The sequence below is a fragment of the Astyanax mexicanus genome, chromosome 13 (genome assembly GCF_023375975.1).
Source record: "Astyanax mexicanus isolate ESR-SI-001 chromosome 13, AstMex3_surface, whole genome shotgun sequence".
Classification (NCBI taxonomy): Eukaryota; Metazoa; Chordata; class Actinopteri; order Characiformes; family Acestrorhamphidae; genus Astyanax; species Astyanax mexicanus.
In genome coordinates, this window is record NC_064420.1 from 37,199,926 (window position 1) to 37,222,860 (window position 22,935).

Here is a 22,935-nt window from a genome sequence, read left to right on the forward strand (position 1 = left end):
CCACGGTAATAAACTATTCTGCACTCAAACATTTAAGTAGTAAGATTTTTTATTCAAGAATGGGCATTTCTTTCTTCTAGGCTTCCCCTAGAGTCAGAAAGTGGAAATCATGGTTTGTGCCATCCCTAAAAGTCATGCTTGTAACATTTTACAAGCTAAGAGAAACCGAACTAGAATCTACAGTGAAATATGACTGGGTACAGCACTAATAGTGTTACTCAGTTCTCTCAAACATTATCCTCTTCGCTTCACCAAAGTTACATAGTGAGATTAGCAGTTGTCCAAGCCAGGAGTGACTGTGATAAACATGCTGTCCTCACTGTTAAAGGTCAGTGAAGCCTCAACATGATTTTAAAGCTGTTATTGTAAGGTCAAAAAGCTTTATAGTGTCCCTCTAACCCAGTGGTTTTAAAAACTGGGGGGAAGGGAAGGGTTGCACAGCAAAGTAAATAAGTGAGATGTGTATGAGCATTGCTAGCATTAGATGCTAGTGTGATTTGTGAAAGTGCTTTCACCTAAACCTCCTAAGCAGAGACAGGAAAATTAAAACAATTTGTGTAAAGCAAAGAAAAATTATTAATCCGTTATTAATCCTGATATGCAGAAGCTACTTTTTAATTTATTTTGTAACAGTCCAGCATGTATTGTGGTGTCCCACAGGGTACTGTTTTAGAGTCTATAAAATAGATGTAAATTAAGATAATAATGCACTAGTGAGGGTGAAAAACTATAGTGTTTGTCTGCATACAGGGTATAAGGAGTTAAATAGGTTAACGTCTTGTTGACACTATATTCTGCCTACAGGTGAAACATGCTAATTTGACTCAGATGAGCAGGAACGTGCCCGTTAGCATATGTAAAACATGGAGGAATATAGCCTAGTTTTCTTTTTTTCCCATGCAACATATGTGACCATACATTAATAAAAACACTGAACATAAGGTGCAGCCTATTTCTATTAGTCCTAAATAAACAGTGAGATTCATCATATTAGGCTTGGTAGTATCCCCATAGATCATTGTTAATCTTGCCTTCAGAACATGCTAAAAAAGGAGGCTCTGTTTAGAGAGGAATTACGCTTATTTTAAAATGTAAAAAAATCTGCTTGAGTAAGCAGAGCGGGATGCAGGCCCACTCTAACACCACCCCTGCGAGGGAGAGACAAACAGGTTTAGGTTCATTTTTACAATCTGCTGGCCTAAATAAAAATGAAATAAAGCATTCGGCATTACTTATCACGCTTGGGATTACTTTGTTTAAATTTTTTTCATGAACTGTCTCCATTTTTGAGTTGAAGGTTTAAGCTGTACAGAGCTGGGAAAGTAGTAGCTGAGGTAGCTTAGCCTTAGCAATTTTTGTTAACCAGAAGACTGTATGCCTTTCTCTGTGTAAATTTATGTCCGGTAATCTTCTCTGGCTTTCTGTTGTCTTCATTATGGCTTTTATTTATTTAATGTAGTACTTGTCTGAATTCTGTGTGGACTCCACCTTGTGGAGTGCTGAAAAATTGAAAGGTTTTGTGTTAAATTGTCTTCATTTTAGCTATAAAACTTATTTAGCTTAAGGTAGGCTTAGATCAGCAGTTGTCAACTGTTGGGTCTGGACCCAAAAGTGGGTTGTGGACACGCTCTGGGCGAGTTGCAGACAGCTTGAAAAAAAAAAACAAAAAAAAAAAAACAAAATCAAATTAAAAACAATGTTCATCTGATTTTGTACTCGTCTTTTATATTGGGGGAAAAGAGAGAGAGTTTCTTATTAATGTATATCTCTGAATGCAGAGATATGCATAAAAGTAAATGATCTTTATTTTGTGGCCTTATTTATTTTGTGCAGTGATATCTTAGTTTATTGTAATAACTTTTATACATGTAGTTGTCATGTTTCTCTTCATTCTTTTTTCCCACAAATGCTCTTAAATTCACTTTACATGCATATGTATGTTTGAATGGCTTTTTAAAGGCTATTTTTCAAAAGACCTATTAACCTACCTTTCGCTACCTTTTCGCATCTCCACTTACGTATCTGTTGTTTCAAATTAAAAGCCCTCTGCAGAGTTTTACAAGCGATTTTATTTAATGAGGTTTTTACAATTCTGAAGTGGTGGTGGCAGCTAAAATACTAACATTGAGAAATAAACGGTACTGGTAGTTCGTCTACTGTATTCAGTAGGGGTGTCACGATCTCGATATTTTATCGAAATCGAATCGAAATGAGGTCACGATCTCGAGTATCGAAGTCAAAAAGAGGATCGACGATCCCTCCCGCGCGCGCTACGCAAATAGCGCAGCGCGCTACGCAAATGGCGCGGCACCAACACAGCGCATCCTATTCATTTAAATAGAGATAGCCACTGCATGAGCGCAGTCGGCGGGAGTGTGATCACTGTTTTTATCTGTCCAACGGGGGAGGGGGGGGGGGGGCGGGGGTTGGGCGCGCAGGTTTTGTATCTGTATCTAACGGAGGGGTGGGTGCGCGCAGGTGAGAGCGTGTGAACTCGCTGAAATGCGTGTGTCAGTGTGACTTGAGAACACTGACTATAGATCACAGTGAGGTGGATTAAAAATCTTAAACTTATAATTGACTACACCTGTTGCTTTCCATTGAATTAAAAAAACATCTTTCTCTCAGATAAAGTAAACACAAGCGTGTTTCTGACTAAAATAAAAGCTTTTCAGGAGAGATATAAGTTATGTGTAAATATTTATAAGACAATACCCACATCACTTATCTAACCAGCCTGTACTGATTTCTGCCCCCCAATAATGCTTTCAATAACCTCTTGTAACCCCTGGGAGCCAGGGGTTACACTCTAATAGCCTTTAATAGTCTTCAGTAGCCTTTAAAAGACTTAAGTTACCTGGCGGCCGTGGTGTGTCCACTAAACTCCGTAGTTATAAACATCCTGAGGTTAGCAGCGCGCTAACTGACCTGTTTATAATGTAATCCGAGCAGTGCCTCCGTGTCGGCTGTTCTAACCTGCTGCTGTTAGCTGCTTGGGCTGAAAGATGAACTGTAGTGAGCTGTATTATCCGGTTAGTGGGGTTAAAACCTTTATTTGTTTACAGAAACAGTAAAAACGGACTGGCTGAGCTCTGTAGCCCGTGGCTGGGCTGTACTGAAGTAGTGACTGAGTGAAGAGAGCGGGGTGCTGCTGCTGCTAGTGGTTGGATGAAGAACTGCAGCTTCATGTAATGAGCAGTTTCACCAGCCATCCACACACAGCTCTGATAAACTGCTTGTTTTAATAGTGCACACTGTTGCTACCAAAAAAAGTCACTAGATGGCATTACCATATATATCTTAATAAATAATAATAATAATATTTATAATAATAATAATAATAAATATATTATTTAAATTTTATGAGGCATAAAATAATAACAAGAAAAAAAAACAAGAAAATCGAGAATCGAATCGAATCGTGACCCTCAAATCGAAAATGAAATCGAATCGAGGATTTAGAGAATCGTGACACCCCTAGTATTCAGTTGGAGCCAGGGTCAGGTCAGGCTTCTTTGTTCCTATCACCACCACTGAGCTTCTCTAGAATGTAGCATTTTAAATGAAACCACTCTAACTGTGATCTCACCACAGTCTTCTGTGCAGGTGCTGTGGCGTCCTTGCTTTTGAATCTGAATCTTTAGATAAGCGGCAGCTGATTGTGTTGTCTGCTAAATGTATACTGTAAATAAGGAAAGGTCAGGGGTTCACATGAACACACAGGCGTTGTTTGTAGAGTGCTGGCGAGAGTGTAAGTAAGTGTGTGGGTCTGTGTGTGCGCGTGTGTGTTTTCATTGGGGGAGGGTCTGGTGAAGAATGGCTGGCTGGCTGGTTGGTTGGTTGGTTGGCTCGTCTCTCACAACAGTCAGTCCCCAGCCCAACAGTCCCTCAGAAAGGCTGAGCAGTGAAGGAGTTCTCTCAGTCCTGTGAGGCCTAACCTGAAGGCTGAATGCGTGTGTGAGGAGGCATGTGTGAGGAGCACTTCGCACTTCACACCAAGGAAAAAGGTTTTGAGAGGTTTGTTTGGAGTCTATTTTTTTTTCTTATTCAGGAATTCTCCTCATCCTGTAGTGTTAATGTTTAAAAATCCATGCCATTGGAGTCCAGAGTGCAGCAAAACACGGCTTCCTTTGTTGCTGAGGTCTGTCTTTGTCCACGCTCTGCTCTCAAGGCCGTGTTGAGGTTTTGTAGAGAAGTAGTGCTGCTGAGAGAAATTGCTGAGGCTCGAATTGTGAAGCACGGCCTGTAAGAGAGAGGGCTGTAAACCATCCAGTCAAGTTTTTCCTCACTTCATTTTATCAGGTAGAGGCTTTTGTGTGGCAGATGAATAAGTGCGGTATGTATCTGCTAAAACTTGCGGACAGGTTTTCAACACCTGAGCCTCTGGTTTTTTGAAACACTGGTTATAGGAGGAAAGAACTGAGTGCTTTAAGGAAAGGGGAGTGAATGGTTTCTGGGTTTCTCTGCCTAGACATATGGAATAAGAAGCAGCACACTGAGTCATGGTGGTGTTGCACAATAGAATAGGCGAGAAGGGGGGGTTGGTGGGGTGCTTCAGTAGGGCAGGGGGAGTAGCTTGCCTGCTGGGTGGTAAGTAGTGTGTTTTTTTTTTCTTTATGTGCTTTGCTTTGCATTGCATTGGAGTTGAAGGATTGGTGCAGTTGTCTTTCTTTCTATGCTTTTTTCTTTTTTTCATACTGGACCTTTTCTTTAGTTTACTTTGGGGCGATTGTACTTGTTCTACTCAATGAAGAAGAAAATCAAATTCATTACAGCCCCATTTTATGCCACCATTGTTGCAGGCTATAGAAGGCAAATTGAATACAGACTTTTGTCTGATAAATGTTCGTGAGTTAACCATGTTGCAGATAATGCTGTGTTTTGAGGCTAATCTCGCTCTCACAAAAAAATGTAGCCTAATCATATGAGAGTATTTTGCAGCCTTCAATCCTTGCGCATTAAGCCCGTCTTAATCCTTGCCAGTCATACTTCTACCGTTTCATAATGCTCTGATTGAAAACTCATTTGTTGCATCTGGGATCACCAAATGATTTGCATATATTATACAGAGCTGATCGCTGTCGCTGCTGCTGCTGCCGCCGCCACTGGCTTCTTTAATGTAGCACAGAATCGCTCAACACCTTTTTTTTATTTTGTGAGGATTTGAATGGCCAGACCTGTAAAATAGAGTGCAGATATTCCATATTCCGGCCTGCTGTTTCCGTATTCTTGATGCTTGAATTGTAGCAAAATGGCGGGCACCGTGCACGCTCGCTCTTTGTCGTGGGTTTGTAGATTTTGCCTCAAAGAAAAGAAATCAAAATCACAGACGGAGGCTCTGGTCCGTGGGAGTAATGCGAGAGTGATCTGGGATGAATAAAACATGGTGCTATGAAAGAGTAATGTTGAAAAAGGAGTGTGTTTTGTAATAGAGCCCTGCTGCGCACCCATTGTGAGGTGATGTGTTAATAGTGAGAGAGCAACTGGGTGCTTAGGAGGCCTAGGAGGTTTAATTTCTCTGCCGCTCTGAAGGAGAAACTTATTTTTATTTAAAACCTCCTAGCTCACACCCCTTGACTTCATTGCAGTAATGGAAATGGTAAAATAGGTGCTGTTGGCTGAGCCCCTGAAGCCTTTTCAGCGGCTTTCACAAATGGCTGGTTTTGCTCCTTCTCTTTCTCTCTCTCTCTCTCTGTATGTCAGTCTCTCTCTTTTTCCTCTCTCGCTTTCCCTCTCTCTCTCTCTCTCTCTCTCTCTCTCTCTTTCTCACTCACTCCCTCCCTCCCTTTTCCATTAAGACAGCTGGTATCTTTCAAAAGGTCCTGCACCGCTGATTGATGTGTAATGGCTTCAAGCCTCACCTGCCCCTCAGCATGTTATTCATCTGTGAGCTCCATGCAGGGGAGGACTGCTTACTGCGTAATTGGTCCTGGTCAAAATTCAGGCTGGTCAGGCTGCAGATGAACTGGTTGCTTTGTCACTGTTGTGTGTTAAAAGCTGCCTTCTAGCTATCTATCTTTGTATATGAAGCAAATTTGTGTGACAGCGTGGAAGGGTTTGATAGAAGAAGGTCCACCTTTTGTGTTTTTTTTTATATGCTGGTGAGGAAATCACTTCATAATGAAACAAAAGACTCTGTACGTGTCTATTGTTGAGGCTGTCTACTTCTTTTATGCACATGTGCTGAAGTAGAAGCAGCTGCTCCTACTCAAATCTTTATCTCCGCCATAAATAAAGCTGGAAAATCTGCTCGCTGTAAGAAAGAGCATTGCCACTGACCAGTATGCTCGGCGTGGTGGTGTTAAAAATGAGATGAGAACGAACAGTTAAAGAGAGTGTATGAAGGGCCAATTAAGGCTGAGTTGTTTTTGTGTAGTGTTTGCTTTCCTTTTTGGCTGCCATTAAAAATGGATAATTGCAAAAATAGTTTTATGCAACCCTGTATTATACATACATGCAATGTTTCTAAAATACTGATAAGATCACAATATCATCAGTATACGCAACAAAGGATACTGTGGAGCCTTTATTAATCAGTCATATAAAATCCCCCATCTTTAGCATAGTGTCCGTCTTTAGCATCTTTAGTGTCAAGTAAGTGAAGCAAATGTCAGAGCTGATCTGCAGCCTTGTGGATATATTTGTTGTAGTTACTTGGGTCTACCCTGCTTTGTGTGGGTCTGTCAAACTTTTTCTTCGGTGTGATTAGTTTTGACAGGTAGGAATGTTCTACACTGTGTGCCGTGGTGTGCACAGTACAAGAGAACTGCCAAACGAAAAGAAAGAACCTGGTAGGAACACACGTTTTGATGGCCTGTACTGTAGGTGGGCCGTATAAATATTTGTCTTTTTTTCTTTTATATATTGTGGAAACCATATATCAGTACTTGAAGAATCAAATGTAAACATTTTAGTTGAACAAAAAAAAAGTCAGTAATCATACAAATATGTGGTGTTTTTTAAATATAAAATCTGCACACTGCTGTTTACACCTGTTCTTCATGCACTTCATGTAACCAGTATTTGTATGGTATTCTGATAAGATTTAAACTTGTTGTGTTTACACTTAGTAGTCAAACCCATTTGAAGTTAGTCCTATTAAAATCAGATTGTGAGGGAATATGTAGATTCACTTGTCGTGTGGCAGTTATTACTGATATTTCTGAGCAGCTTGTTGATGTAGTTAAACATACAGAATTACTTAAACAAAAATAGGGGTTTTGTGAATCACTAGGGGCAGTGGTTTTAAACCGTGATATATGCGGACTTGTCTCTGTGGTAGACTTATTTGACTGTCAACACCTATTTTATCAAAGTTAGCGTCACATTGCCGACAATGCATTAAAGAAGCAGCATTGACTAGATTTGGGTTAACTGTGTAAATTAGTTCTTTTGATCAGCTTAAAGCACATGGGCATTTTAAAATAGACTATTTTTGATAGGCTGTGTGACCTGATTGGTTTAATTACCTGTCAATTTAAATGTAACCCATCACAAAAGTAGGTGTCTGTGTTTTAATTAGTATAGGGTTAAGTTTCTAACTTAGTATTTGCTTTGAATAAGTTTCTAGTCAAAGTACAAAGTACTAGTGAAGGTTGCATGTATAAGTAACAGAGTGCTTGGTTTGTCACCAAATAAAATGAAAGTGCCTGTTTACACCTGGAAATTACAAGCTTTTTTATGTTTGGATCACATTGAGATTTTAGTTCACTTAAACCACATTTGAAGCACATTTGAATGACAATGGATCTTCCATCACGCAGAAAAGTTAAAACGGGTGTAATCTGCTAGGGATCAGGCTGCGGATATATTTGAATGGTAACAAACCCAGAAAAAAGTCAGATGTGAATGCATGATCAAAGTATATCCGTATACTATCCAGATCCAAAAACGCTTTTTAATGCCAGATGTGAACAGATTAAAAAACCCACCCTAGTGTAAGGATTAACAAATCACATAGGTATTAAAAGTTGAAAATTCCTGTGCCTTTTATCTTTAGAATGTTGTAGTGACACATTCATGCTGTGTCTATGGCACATATGCTTTATCTGTGGTTAGTTTTAAGATGTGTGTTTATCTGTATGTGTGTGTGTGTGTTTGTATGTGTGTGTTGGCAGCCCAGCGGTCAGCGTGGTAACTCATCATTAGGTGATTAATAGGGCCGTGACGCGGGCACTCCATAATCAGCCGCTAGTGTTTGTATTGAGGCTGACGAGGAGAGCAGCTGCCCTGTCAGTTGGTGTCTACTCAAAAGATGACAGGCTGCCATTGACGAGCCGAGTTGTCAACTGCGCCACTGTGCCTGCCAAAAGCCATTTCTCTTTCCTTTTTTACCTCCTCTGTAACGCACATCTGATTCTGACAAACAGCCCAATTCTCTCTGCTGCCTCTTCTCTCCCCTACTCTCCTCTCCTCTTCACTCTATCTGCCTCCTCATGTTTCTGGATTCACCCCTGCAACACTGTTGGTTGTGGTTGTCAGGTTTTAGCCGCACCAAAGGCTACAATCATCCTAGCTCCCAGTTTATCTAAAGAGACGAAGAAAGAGGAGGAGGAGGAGGAGGGGGGGATGAAAAGCCGTGAAGCCGTCCAAAAGAGAGCACCTCACAGCACTTAGACCTTCGCAGCCATTTGACGCTCTGCTCTGCTTTGTTTTGTTTTTCTCTCGCAGTTACTCTATTTATTTTTGATGATTGATCTTTATTTTCATGAGGCTTGGCTTAAACGGGAGAAAAGAAGTGGTGAGCGTTTCAGTAAGGGTTGTAAAAACAGGATTTGGTCCAAAGCTGTTTTCTGCCTGCAGTTTGCAGCCAGGTTCTCTTCTCCATGCCTGTCGGTTCTGATTTGCAGGGCTGAAAGCAATGCTATGCTACGCTACTAGTGGCGGTCTCACGCTGTTTGAGGGGCAGGGGCGAAAAAATAAAAAGGGCACCTACTGCCCAACATGACTCCCAACCAGCTTTCAAAAAACTGTGATGCACCATTAATGATGAAATAAAATAGTTGATTAAGATTATATTATTAGGCTTTATTATTCCAAAGGGAGCTAACTGTATTGCCTGCTCAAATGCCACGGCATAGTGTAGACTGTATTAACCGCCGTGTCACATTTATTTAACTGAAAAGGGCACCATTTGGTTGGGTTGGCACAACAAGGCAAAAGTTCTTCATAACAGCACCCTTTTCTATTGGAATTTTAGAAGTTCACCCGGAGATGGCCACTTTTTGAGTCACATTATCAACTTTTCTTGATCTAGAGGACACAATATTATAATCTTCGCTAAAAGGAAATAGCAGACACATAATCGCTTTATGTCCCACAAAATGGGCAGCCAAAAGGGCACTTTCTCTTTTTTGCCACTCTAGACAGCAGTTGCCCCCCACCCCCCTAGTCTGCCACTCTACACTATGCTAAACTCTATGGCTGGCCGGACTGGGCTGGGCTGGGAACACATTCAAAAGTGCACAAGGGTCTCGCTTCCGGTTCAGGCCCTGTCTCAAAGCCTTTGCCTTTATTTAATGCCGTATTGTTATACAGGGCAAAGCAATCCACCGCGGTGAATGCTGAATGCTGTGATATTGAGAAGGTCTTTGCGTCTAAGATCCTCCTCCTGTAAGATGTTCCGCAGAGGCTTTTTGAAGACTGTGTTGTGGGGAGCCCTCTTTAGGTCACTGTGTGGGAAAACATTGGGCCGCCTCTCACCGCTCTCTGTGCGAAACGAAACGGAACGAGCTGAGGAATAGAGCAGGCAGCTTGAAGTTTGTGTTCTTTTGATATAGCTTTGCTCGGAGCTCTCCCGAGGCTAGACGCTACTGCTGCTGCGGAGGAGATTGCCCATTGATGTTCCTCTCTGTGCAGAGCAGCTGTGCTGCTTAGTGCTTCTGATTGATTCAGCTGATTGCATGTATATTAATAAGCCTTTTTTCTAGCAACTGAGCTTATAAGAGAATTTTCTAGTAAAACAGAGAGTGGTGTTCATTCAGCAACAGTGGGACAAGACGTGCCAGTGGTTTCCTGCTCTGGCTTGTCTAAAAATGTTAAGAATATTGAGAAATATTGAGATTGGCGCCTAAAAAAATAATGACTATCTGCATATTGTATAACAGGGAGCACAATTAGTTTGGTTTAATTGGATTAAATGCTGCAGATTTTATGTAAGATTACTGTGCTAAGTAGTAAAGGGTGACAAAAACAAACATTGTTTTAGACTTTGATCCAGACTTTAATGTGTGAGATCTCAAAGTATAAAAGTCACTAAGGCACATTCACATTACTAAAAGGGACTGAAATCAGATTTTTTTCTTTTGCCTTAATTTGTGACGCACATGTCAGGATTTGTTCAGAGCTGTGTGCCCATATCAAATCCAAACTTATTTAGTTTCAGTCACTTTTCATTTCTGTAAATTGGTTTTACTGGTTATAATTTTGAAATGCTTTGATACCACCCCAGGTCTAGGATGTGGGGGACTATTGATCTAAGGTGATATCTGCTTTTTTAAACAGTCTACTAACGGCTTTTTTGTCTCTTCTGTTTTGTTGCAGCTCTTCTGAAACACTGGGGTTGTTGGTGTGGCCAAATTTTCCCTGGGTTTGCTTGGTAAATTCAGAAGACTGAAGCCCAGGCTCACAGTCTACCTTTCACGGAGGCCCAGCCGTGAGAGGACAGAGGAAGGCACGTGGCGAATCATGACTGCCGACAAAGAGAAAGACAAGGAGAGGGAGAGGGATCGCGACCGAGACAGAGAGCGGGACAAGCGCGATAAGGCACGCGAAAGCGAAAGCTCGCGGCCCCGGCGCAGCTGCACGCTGGAGGGCGGAGCCAAGAACTACGCGGAAAGCGAGCACAGCGAGGACGATGATAATGAGGCGGCCGGCGGAGCCACGGCTGAGGAGGCCACCAAAAAGAGCAAGAAGAAGCTGCCCAAGAAGAAGTCGCGCTACGAGCGCACGGAGACGGGCGAGATCACCTCCTTCGTCACAGAAGATGACGTCGTTTACAGACCTGGAGGTAAGCACCTTTTCCAAATACGATTTAAAGTAGTGAACTGGTGAACTGTTGAACTTCCCTGAGCACCTCATATGCTTCTGTCCGTTTGCCGGCTCGAGTCTGACATTTAGCTCTGAGGAACTTTTGATCCGGCTGAGAATTCGACAGTAACATTTACGGACTGCTCTCAACTTCATTAGGAATTTTCACACTTCATGCTAGACGGCACATTTCCGGGCTAATTACATGCCAGTCTGTTGTCAAGGTAACTTGTTGGCCTGGTAAATGCGTTCCTGTTTTGATCTGAAGTAAGCAGAGTGAGGGTCTTTGACATGCCGCAGTGTAGGATGGGAATGTGTTCAATAATATTATGCTAACGTAGTGAATATCTCTGCATTAGCATACCACTAGCGGATCGCACTTGCGTAAGAGCAGATCGGTCTTATAACTATCGTTTAGATGAAAAGGAATGCATTGGTATTGGCTACCAGGACTGACTGTGAAATTATTGTAATCGTTTTTCATGAAAGCATTAAAGAATTTGCCTCAGTGATATTTAAAGCTCCTGTCTACGCAGTTTCATGATTCTCTTCTGTTATCAATTATAGAGTTTTGTGTTGGCTAAGAGAAAAAAGTCTTGCTCTTTTTTGTGGAGAGATTGTTCAGACTATTTTCTCTGTAGTTTTCTTCTTTACTCTTTAGAGGGAGTAAATTTGGCCTATGTGATGTTACTTTATTTAAAATATTATGCAGTGTGAAGCAATATAATTTGAAATGTTTCAATTGGACGTGCAATAATAATATTGACATAACTAGTTCACCATTTTCATTGCAGTCATTTGAGACTCTTGCCAGACCAATCAGCAGTTTTGACCAAATATAATGTTTTATATTGGATAAAATTTTAAATAATGTATGTTGCATCTTAAATGTAACCATTGGAATTTTCTGTGCAACCTTAAATGTTGCAACTTACAAGAGGCAGAATGAAAATGGGTTTTGATTGAATATTAGCTTCAGCTGAAAGATCATGTCTGTTGTGGTAATGATTGCAAGCATTAATATTACATATTACTTGCTTATCCTGTGGCCTATCTATAGTATAAGTATATTTTTTCATTTTAAAAAACAGTAGACAAGAGCTTTAAGATTTCAAATGATCCAATTCAGGCTGAAGTCAACACTTATCTTTCTGTCTAGCGTTTTTTCCCCTCTTTGTTTCCTTTCCTTTGTCTCATTTCTGAAATGTGAAATGGGGCCCATTAGGTCTTTATTAGGCTCTGCGATTGAGCCTAAAGCGCCGGCTCTAACCTTTTCCCTGCCTGTAAACACGGCCTCTCTCTCACCTGCTGTTTGGAAATTGGTTGTACATGCGACTAAGGGGAAATGTCAACACTCCAGTGGAGGGCTGGGGTCTGCAGAGCAGCCGTTGTCTTTTTCCTCTGCACGCGTGTAAGTGTGTGTGTGTGTGTGTGTGTGTGTGTGTGTGTGCATCTGACCGTGTGCGCATGTGTGTGCACCCATAGGCCTAAATCATCCCTGCCATGTCTTTCATTTATCTAGCAGCTACGAAAGGTCAAGTAGGAGCGTGCTGGCAGTGCATAGTTATTTAATGTGAAGACACTGAAAATTATAGCCAATGTGTAATTTCAGCTCTACCCCCACCTCCAGCCTCTCCCCGGGGCTTGAGTCAGTTGCATTACCCTTAAGAGAAAACGAGAGTGAGCGAGCCAGCGAGCGAGAGTGAGGGAGAGAGAGAGAAAAAGAGAGGTGCATGCAGAGAAGCCCCCCTCCCTCCCTTCCCCTCCAGCATAATATACTCAGAGGCATTATCTGTGCAAGGTCCTTGAAAGCGCTGTCTGCCCTAATGAAGCCTTGTTTCTGACAGTGACCCCACAGCCTGTCTCTTCTGTGTTTGCTAGACTAAACCAATGCGCCTGCTTCTTTTTTTCCTCTCAGACAGACAGAAGGGCTTTTAAGATGCTGGTTTAAGTGTGTGTACTGGGAGCGGGGGAAGGTAAAGAAAGGACTTCGGCCTCTTTTTTCCACTTCAGGGCCAAATGGTTACTAAGGCTGTCGTGTTCTGTGCTGCTCTATTGCGGACCCTTTAGACCAGTTACAGTTTCTTTTTATATTTGTTGTGTTGCTAAATTGGGTAGCGGATGGTTCATAATAGTAATGTGACATTTTCTGTTGTCAGATGAGTCTGGTCTTACTTTTTTAAACTGATTTGACAGAGTAAGCATTCTAGTATGCTATCTAATTAAAAAAAACAAGCTTACTGACTAGATATGAGAGAGAGGGTTTAAAGGCCAATTAAAGGCGTATTCAGCAAGAGTTCGCTACGCAGCAGAGCGCGTTAATATTTCTATATGCACGTATCGGCAGCTCTGCGTCGCTCTGTATTTTAAACAGTAAAACAGGGGAATGTGTGAGAGGGAGCATGAGGCCCGGCGGACAATCACAGCTATGGCTCTCTGCATTGTGTTACGCGTAGTTACATTTTAAGGGAGGTGCTGCGTGTAGGTTGAACAGCGAAGTAGAAATTGGCCTTGAGAGTTATCATGCCATCTACCTGCTTTACTCAACATCGCTCCTGATGTGTTAGCACCCTGGCTACAAAAATGTCTCATTGCTGGTCACATGCCGTTCTGTGCTGGTGTGAATGTTACTTGTTTTTTTTTGTTTGTTTTTTTTTTGCTTTGTTGCTAAATCAGAAACAGGAAGTGCATTGTCTTGTAATAATTATTGATATTCACTGTCATAGAATGTGTCCCATGTCATGTTGTAACCGGTGTCTGGTAATAGTCACCCTGATTTCACATTTACAGTGGAACACACTAACTAAATGCAAAATAAAGACTTATTCGCGTCAGCTATTGGCTTCATCTAACATTGTAACCATAGCATTAGCATGCCAGATAACGGCCTTATCCCAAATCATTATTGCGGCAGTAGTGTGCCAGCTATGGGGCTCGTCCTAAGTGCTGTTTTCTCCTACCTCTGAGCCACCACTGCCCCCAGTTTTACCCTCTAAGCCAAGCACTGCCGTGATGTCGTATGTTGTGGCTGGCCTGCCTGTACTGTTGTGGTGCTTAACGCATTCTATTGGTTTTGTCATTTATAGAGGAAACGAGGCACGCCTCCCGAAAATGAAACCATGATTTCATCTTGATTTTAATGCAATCTACGGTTAAGGCATTTGCATTAAATGGAATTGGATTGAATATGCAGCACAGTCCCTCCTGTACACCAGTCTTCCATTTACACTCAATTTCCTGCCCGGGAGATCCTCTCATCTCTAGAAGTCGCCCACTTTCAGGATGTGATTCTGCCCCTCTGTTTGTCTGCCTGTCTGTGTCTCTCGCTGTTGTGTGTGTGTGTGTGTGTGTGTGTGTGTGTGTGTGTGTGTGTGTGTGTGTGTGTTGCAGTGCAGTGCTTGTGATCTGTATGTGGTCATTTGCTGCAGCCTCATTGCAATCAGATTTGATTCGCGTGGCTTAAGTAGGCACAAAGCCTGCGCTGGATTAAGCTCTGCTAAATGTTAAATCCTTTTATATTCGTCTGGTGACACACAATATGTAAAACTGACCACCCTTGGAGAGGGTATTAAGCAGGCAGAAAAGCAGACGGGTGTTTGGAGGGGGGTTGGGAGTGGGGTTTGGGAAAAAGAGAGAGAAAGAAAAAGAGAGAGAAAGACTGGTCGAGAGACACCGAGAAAGATAGAGCTGAAACACGACATTAATTGCTTTTGTTGCTGGAAAGAGGGAGAGCAAGCCTAACAAGCATGCATGACTGTGTAGATAATAGGAAACAATATTGAAAGAGTTTCCTGTTCACCCACTTTCTCCGTCTTTTGCCTTCCAGCATTTTTATGGCAAGCTTAGCGTGCATTGATTAGGTCATCTGAAAACCACCCGCAGCGTAAAATACGTGCTGTTGGCCGTTTCAGAGGTTTAAGCCTTTAATACTGAGCCAAAAAAAGTGGCTGTTACTGGCCTATGAGTTGTGTTTTCTTCTTTAAAGGACTCTTAAAAGAGTCATAGTAAATAAAACTGAATTTTCCTGCCAGTTCACATAGACACTAGTTGTGGTATGTGCAGTAAGGAAATTGCAAAAGTCAACTCCAGGGAAACAGTATTGGATTTACTGCATCCCACCCCTATTCGAAGAAACCCTCCCACTCTCGCAGCATTCAGGCTTTCACCTTCTCAGCTGTCTTTTCATATGCAGATTTTTTTGACTGATAGTACAGCTCAGAACAGTGATATTCTGTGAACATTACATGGCTGTTAGTGAGGGATTCAGGAGATACTTTGTCACAGATGTTAACAGGCCTTCAGCGGGACTATATTCTGTGCTCACTAAAGTAATTTGGTAACATTGCAGTTCTGAACGCAGATGACTTGCTATTTAAAAGCCTGTGTGCTGAAATGCTTGGCTGGCACATGATCATCCTTTTTATGTAGATATTAACTCATTTTTGTTTCTCTGCTTTATTTCTGTAACAGTTCTTAACCAATTGCAGAATCTGTGTTTGGTCAAGTCGTGGTTTGGTGAGAGCACATGTGATGCAAACCAGATTTTTTGTTTGTATATTTGTGTCTTCTCTTGTTTAGTGCAGCCATATTTGGTTATCTTGCACAGTTACAGTTCAAAACTCATGGGTATCAAATAAAAGGCTGATGCAAAAGATCAGATTTGTTAAATAAAAGAAAGGATGTTTGGTTATGGGAAAATATCTTTGTTTTTGTACAATCAGAATGTAGTATGATTTAAGAATAGCTCAAATGGCTATACAATGGGTCTTTTCCTGCTTGAATGGAAATTAATAGGTCTTTTTCCAGTTTCCCAGCCTCCCCCCAATCATCCAATTCTCTGTTAATTCTCCATACATTTTGAAATGTTTTTTTTTTTTTAATTTAAACTCAAATCTGTGGTTGCCAGAAGTACCTATCCATGTTCCGTGAAGTGAACACACAAGCTTTTAGTTAAACCTACGTATATAGTATGTTAGTATGCGTATAGTGCCCCTATTGTGTGCTCTGCTCTGCAGCCATTGTTGATCTCTCAAGCACTGCACAATGTCCTCAACCCTCACTCTGCCGCCTCTGCTGAGATAACCAATGACATCAGTGATCATTAGCATACCAAATCAACACCCAGAGCATGACCTTTCATTCACTGAGAAGTAAATAAAAGGGTGGAATATATGAAAAAGACTGGTTTGAGGATCAAGAAGACCTGTATTACATTAAAGAAATAGAAAACGGTGTATTTAAAAAAAATTTGAATCATTTAAAAATGTTCAGAACTGTAAATTAGAATTGACATCGCATTTCTTCTTTGTTCTTTGTTTTTAAAGTCTGTAGTCCATAATCCATAATAAGCTGTTCTGAATAGGGCAGTAAGAAAATATTGATGTTTTTACAGTATTGCAAAATGTATAGCAATAATTATCAGTTGTTGGAGAGTGTTCATTTTTAATTATAATTAACATGCAAATAGTTCATGTCTGTGATGATCGGAGCCCCTGAATTGAGTATTAAATTGCCAGGTTATGCACGATACACAGCTCTAGATCTGAATATATGTGTCTATACACGTTCATCTGTTCTAACAGAAAGGCTTTTAGTGTATTGCCCATGACTCTTTGATTGGGTTAACACACTCCAGCACTGAGAGAAAGAGACTGTGGAGAGGGTTTATATATATATATATATATATATGTGTGAGTAGGAACTGCAGGGGGTGGCACAGGAAGCTATAAGAGCATTTGAATTGCAGTCAGCCTGGGTGGACTTGAGCAGGGTGGGCAGGGGGATCGATCAGGTCTTTGAGTGCTGTTCTTGTGTCCAGGCCCCCTGTAGCTGTGCGTATATTCGCTGCACGCAGGCAGCTTATGGATCCAGCCGGCAGATTATACACACGAGATCAATAGCCCAGGCATATCTCGCCGGGGTCCCGGCCATCTGCAGTCCTCCTTTACAAAACCCAGAGCGGCGCGAGTGTCCTTGTGGCGTGCACGCGAAAGTCTGTTTCCCCTGGCCCTTTCAAAATGGAGAGTTCATCTAGCAGGCTGGGCTGTTTCCATTACCGCTCCCACTCACTGAAATGGAGCTCTGCAGCTTAAAGCGGCGGCTGTTGCCACAGGCTGCGCTGCTGGTGCTGGATGGAGGTGGCTGAGGCTCTGGGAAGTGTGTGTGTGTGTGTATATGAAAGGAAGAGAGAAAGAGAGCTGCGAGATCTGTGCAAGTGTCTGTGTGTGCCTTTAGCTCGTCTCTTGAGACGTGTGCATCCCTTAGAACACCCTCTCTAATATCTTCTGTCTCGCTCTTTCTCTACTCCTCTGGTCGCCTGTGGGTGTCTGGACAGCTGTCACCTAATTACGCAGCCACCCAAAGCCCGCAGTCCTGTCAGCAGGGCAGGGCCAAACGCCTCCATGAGCCTCAGGAGCCTCTGGAGCCCGAGCCTTGCTCACCTCCTCATCGGCTTAATAACGCTCGTTCCTTTTGTCTGCTCGCAGATTTGGCTTTCGCTGCTTGGTTTCTGTTTCTCGTTTGTCAGTGAAAACAGCTGAGAGGGGTTACTGAAACTCGAGACGAGGCCCGCTTGGGGAAATGACTCCTCGGATGCTTCGGTGTGGAATAGAACTGAGAGCACAATGTATGTTTAAAGGGCTCATAGCCTGGAAAACTAGAAAATCAAAATATAGTTTGAAACCCATTCATATTAAGGATTGTTTGAATCCATATATGGAAACTAGAGACAGACCGATCAGTGTTTTCTGGTCTGATGCCGATCGCAGACTCAATCAAAGGCTGGGCTGTAGACCACATTTAACCTTTCTAAATAAAGTTGCTAATTTATCATCGCCAGGGCTTCTGTAAAGTTCTGTGCATTTTCCTCAAGATTTTGGTTTTTGGGAATCAAAAACTTTTAAAACACTGGCATGCTACTGTACTGTTTGCTAGTTTTCTTGGTTTGTGATTCTCACTGTACTGGTCTGAATAATGTGCTTGTGATGGGAATATCCAGTTAGTGGCAATCGTGTCCCATTACTTTTGCCTTGTTCCAAAGAATCTAAAGAGCACTGCACTGACCTGTGTCAGTCAGGATATGACTGTGGAGCCTCCTGCATTGAATGTGGGTGTGATTTCTGCCAGAGCTTCTTGTCTGTTAGCATGGACAGTTCTAGCCAGACACAGCCGGTCACAATTATTGCCAGGTCAGCAGGTCAGTATATATCCAATAGCACATAACTTATAGCAGATTAGCCCACCTTTTAAAGTTATAATCAAACCAGATCAGATCTAAAGAAAATTGATTAAAATGAGGATGTGAGGTTGTAGCATATTGACGTACTGTGGATATCTTTTTTTTATGTTAGCCTATTAATACAGCTTTGCTCCAAGATAATGTAACTCTTTCTAATATACTATACATTTATACAACATGTTAGCATGTAAGCGTCACATTAGCTGCCTGTCTGCTTTGTGCAGCCTTTCACTGGCGTCTGTGGGCTACAAATCGTACGATCATGTGAAAAGGACCGTCTACTCCTGTTCCTCAAACAAGCGTCTGTTGCTTTTCTGTTTGCAGGAAGGTGTTGTAGAGAGAGGAAAGGAAAAAAAATAGAGTTTAGAGTCATCTATTATTCACTGAGGCGAGACTGAGAGCTGTTGACCACCTGTGTGAGTCATGGGGAGGTAGACGGTGCCTCCCTGCAGCTCAGCTGGAAACAGCTCAGCACTGTTAGCTCTCATTGCTACACTGCCTATCTGCTGCTGCCTTATACACCCACTGCTGTCTGCCTTCAGAACTGAGAGAACAGGCTTGAAAAGCAGTGCTACCACTGAGCAGACCTCAGCACCTTCCCTTGTAGTGTGCGTCAGTGCTTTAGGCAGGATTGAATCAGAACCCAGAGAACCTGGATATCTTTATTATTAGTTTACCTGGTATTGAATATCAATCAGTGCCTTTACGCTGTTATTTATTTGTTAGCGTAGCTGCTCATATCTCTGGTATTGCTTTTCTAACATTCCTGTGGATAAAGTGTTTAGGGCACAGCAGACATCTTCTTTTCTCTCTCTCTCTCTCTCTCTTTCTGTTTTTTTTTTTTTCAGATTTTATTTTATTTAAACAGTGTTTCTCATGAAATTCAAATACAGGCCACAGGAATCTGTAGCAGGCTGATAGCCGAAAATAAAAGAGGCTGATCTATTTAGAAAAATCCCCCAGCGTGGCTCGCTATGACAGGGAGCCTGGAGAAGGCTTTTGTGAAACCCGAACCACCTGCCGATTACAAATTAGAAAGCTGCTACGTACTAAAGTCTACTCCACACGTCAAAAGGGCTTCTGTTCCAGCCCGGGGGGAGTCAGCTGTTCTGAGCTGCTATTAGGAGAGGCCAGTTCTTTGCGAGGTTGATAGAATCTGGAGGTATCTAGAGGTATTTTCCCTGGCCTGTGAGAAATATGCACGTTGGTGTGAGGGTGAAAATGTGGGCTTGAATGGAGGATGAGTGTTAGAGTGCGGTTACACAGGGGCGAAGGCCAGCTGAATTAAAGTGAATGGGCGAGGGGAGGGCGCGAGACTGAGTGGGAGAGAATTTTTAGTTTTGCTTTTTTTTCTCTCTCTTCGTTTTTTCCAGGGAGTTGCGAATTGGAGTATGTGCATGTGTGTTGGAGTGGGTTTCCAAAGGCCATGGCTGCCTGAGCAGCAGGCCAGAGGACTCGAGCGATGGTGTAAATTGGATGCGCCAGGTTGGGCCAGGGTTCTCCTTTCTCTTTTTTTCCCCCTCCTCTACCCTTTCTAACACAGGGCTCTCACAGTGGCCGGAGTGAGACACTTCCCTGCAGGAAATGACACGAGTGGCACAGGCCGACAGTTTGCTGCTTTGCTGGTTTGCTGCTTGTCAGTCATGTGGGAGGAGGGGATGGGTGTGAAAGTGACCCCCCTCCTAACACAGAGTCGCACGCTCCATTATTGCATCCCTCCTGCTCCTTTTAATTTAGGCAGCAGCAGACTGCATTTCCAATAGCACTGCTGCCTGCCAAGCAAGCACTGAAAGCACAGGTGCTCTGTTTTACTATACACCCTGACACACGTTCCCAGACATTTATAGCACATTATCCACTGGATGGGGTGTTAATCAAATCTGTGATCCCACATTTTTTTTGGATCACAGACTGTGTACACTTTACATGACTTATTTAATTAACCTGCACCATATTTAGATAACCTGTTAGATTAAATAGGTATTTTTGAAAGCGTTTTCTTTTATAAAGACATTAATCTGATTTTGTACATTTTTAAATACATTTTTTTGTGGTGATGAGTGGATATGCACATTGCACTTCTGATACACCACAGCACAAAATACACAGATAACATGACATCATAAAAACTGTTTTTCCATTGTATATCAGACTGATTATGAAACAAGGCCATTTTTAATTTGCAGTTAGCTGGCTGTGTTTTTCATATGTGACCTGTTCACACCTGGTCACTTCATATGACGTCATATGATCTGGATTGTATCCTGATCAAATTTCAGTTACATGCATTTACACATGGTCAAAAAGATGCCTCTTATACCTCCACCTCAAGCGATTTACGTGATTTAAATCCTCAACCTAATACTCAACACATTTAAATTTGACCAGGTGAAAATATGGAGTTCACGGCAAAAGTGGTTTGAATCAGATTTGAATTTTTTTTTTTTGTGTGTACACTATACTTAAAAAAAAAAAAACACATCAAGTTTGAGTCAAACAAACAGAATTAAATGTGTGGCACTATAGTGTGAACAGTACTCTAATCTTAGCAACAAGCTTATCAACATTCACACACACACACATGCACGCGCACACACACTATCTCTGATGATTAGGGTATACATGTGTGTAAAACATGTACGCGTCACCCCGCGCTCTCATTTGTGCAGTTTTGTTACTGCTTTCCATCTGCAGCGGCTCATAAAAGCAAAGCGAAGCAAACGAGTGAGTGAGTTAGTTGATGTTAATGTTAGCCAAGCAAAGCTTTCCTGCCTGCCTGACTGCCCCCCCACCCCCTTCCCCTTCTCTCTCACCCCACCCTGAAGAGTTCTGCGCTGAATTAACACCGCAGCTCTTTTGATATGGAGAGCAAAGGATAGGTTTTTGTTGCCTCCGCCTCTTTTTATTGGTAAAGGTGTGTTTTAAATTAGCCACGCTTCTTCCAGGCTGAGGAGAACGGCTGAGTGAACAATGAGACCGAAGCGAGGAGGAGCACCTCTCCTTCCCTTCCCTCATGCATATGCATGCCGCTAAGTGAGGAGTGACAACGCATTAGGAAATAATAGCCGCAAACAGATCGTGTTTAAGCTTGCCTTTTTTTCCTGGCCTGATCTTTTTTCTTTTTTTCTTTTCCTCCTCACATTTTCACGCATGCGTACGTGTGTGGGTGATGGGCTGATTCTCCAGCTCAATAAATCTCAATCTAAGGATGAGGCCAGGCTGCTCCAGCAAAGTGGTCGATAATGGCTCTGTGGTGTTTGCAGAACCCCCCTATCTCCAGCCCACCCCTCCTTTATCGTCAGACCGCCGAGAGAGGCAGAGGTGGAACCTGTAGCCTGGGGGAGGCTTTAGGAAGTCTGCAAAAAAGCCCTGGAACAGCTCACATGCCCTCACAGCAACCCCCCCTACTCAGTCCCCTCCCTTTGCAGCCCCCTTCCGCTCTCTCTCTCTCACTCTCTCTCTCTTTCTCATTCGCTCTATCTTGCTCACTCCTTCTCTGTAAAAGCACAAAATGGCTGGAACGCTGCTGAACAGATTGGAGTCTTAGAGGGCTGCTCTTGAAGAGCCTGGTGCAAATTAGAACAGCACTAGAACATCACACTGAATGTGAACCATAGCTACGAATGAACACCCCACCCCCCACTCTGTGTCCAAATCAGTGCATAGAATTCATTCAGCTGTTTTAATTTAAGTTGCACTCATTGCTGACACACACATGCAAATCCTTATATAGGAAATTATTGCCAGTACAATAGATCTCTCTGGATGGGCAAAAAAAAACATAATATTCCAGGTGTGGACCTAAAGAGGTGTTTAGTCCAGTGTTCTCTGGAATCATAATGCTGCTTCACTCAGTACTTCAGTACTTCCTCAGTACTTCTTGGATTGGGATGAGTTTGGGAATAATGAAGTGGCTTTGGGTGTCAACCAACAACATCCTGAACTTCCTAACGCCCTTTTGTGTTGCTGTATAAAAGCAAATATTTACAGTAATGCTTTAAATGCTATTATAGCCTGGACAGTAGTGACAGTTACTCAAACAAAAACATGATCAACTTGTTTTGTTGATTGTTTCTTTACATTTTGAAAGGAACAATGTATAAGCATGTCTCAATACTTTTGTTTAAAAAAAACATATTTGTCTTTGTGTTAGACTGTTTATAAGTGACAACTGCTCTGTATGAGGGCTTCATGCTGAATGGACCAATTTAATGGACCCTCCCCCATTGTTGTTTTTAATCTACTCCCTCTGTGCATTTGTTTGTGTTTTTGCTCATGTCTGTCAGCGGCTGCCTATTGGCTTTTCAGTGGGTAGAGAATCCATCCCCTCTAAATGAATCTACTGGCTGGGTTAAGGGTCCCTAAGCTGCAATTCTCTGAGGTAAATCCCCCTTGACGTGGCCCGGGACTTTCTAAGACATGTCATCTCATCTTCAGATTTGTCTCTTTTGTTCTCCTGTTTCTCCCGCCCCTCTCTCTGTCTTTCTCCGTTTCTATTGCTCGCTCTCTCTATCTCTCTCTCCTGCCCCCTCCCCCATTTCTCTCCCCCTCCCTCAGTGGCGGAGGCTGTGTGGGAGGCCCCTGCAGGTCAGCTGAAGCGGCGATTGAGGTTTTCATTTATGTTCTCTTGTAAATGAGAGGTTGAGTCCAGGTGCAGTGGGAGCAGAGGA

The 22,935-nt window shown here is 42.4% G+C and overlaps 1 protein-coding gene across 4 annotated transcripts in view; it reads left to right on the forward strand.

Moving 5' to 3' along the window:
* Window positions 1-22,935, forward strand: part of rerea (arginine-glutamic acid dipeptide (RE) repeats a) — a 212,961-nt gene that overhangs the window by 97,410 nt on the left and 92,616 nt on the right. For 3 of the 4 annotated variants that reach the window (XM_049463249.1, XM_049463251.1, XM_049463248.1), the window contains exon 2: window positions 10,543-11,008. In XM_049463249.1, the coding sequence (XP_049319206.1) occupies window positions 10,687-11,008 (322 nt within the window). In that variant the 5' untranslated portion in view covers window positions 10,543-10,686. Of the gene's footprint in view, window positions 1-3,935; window positions 4,018-10,542; window positions 11,009-22,935 lie in introns of those variants that run through there. The other variant, XM_049463250.1, reaches the window with a different exon arrangement.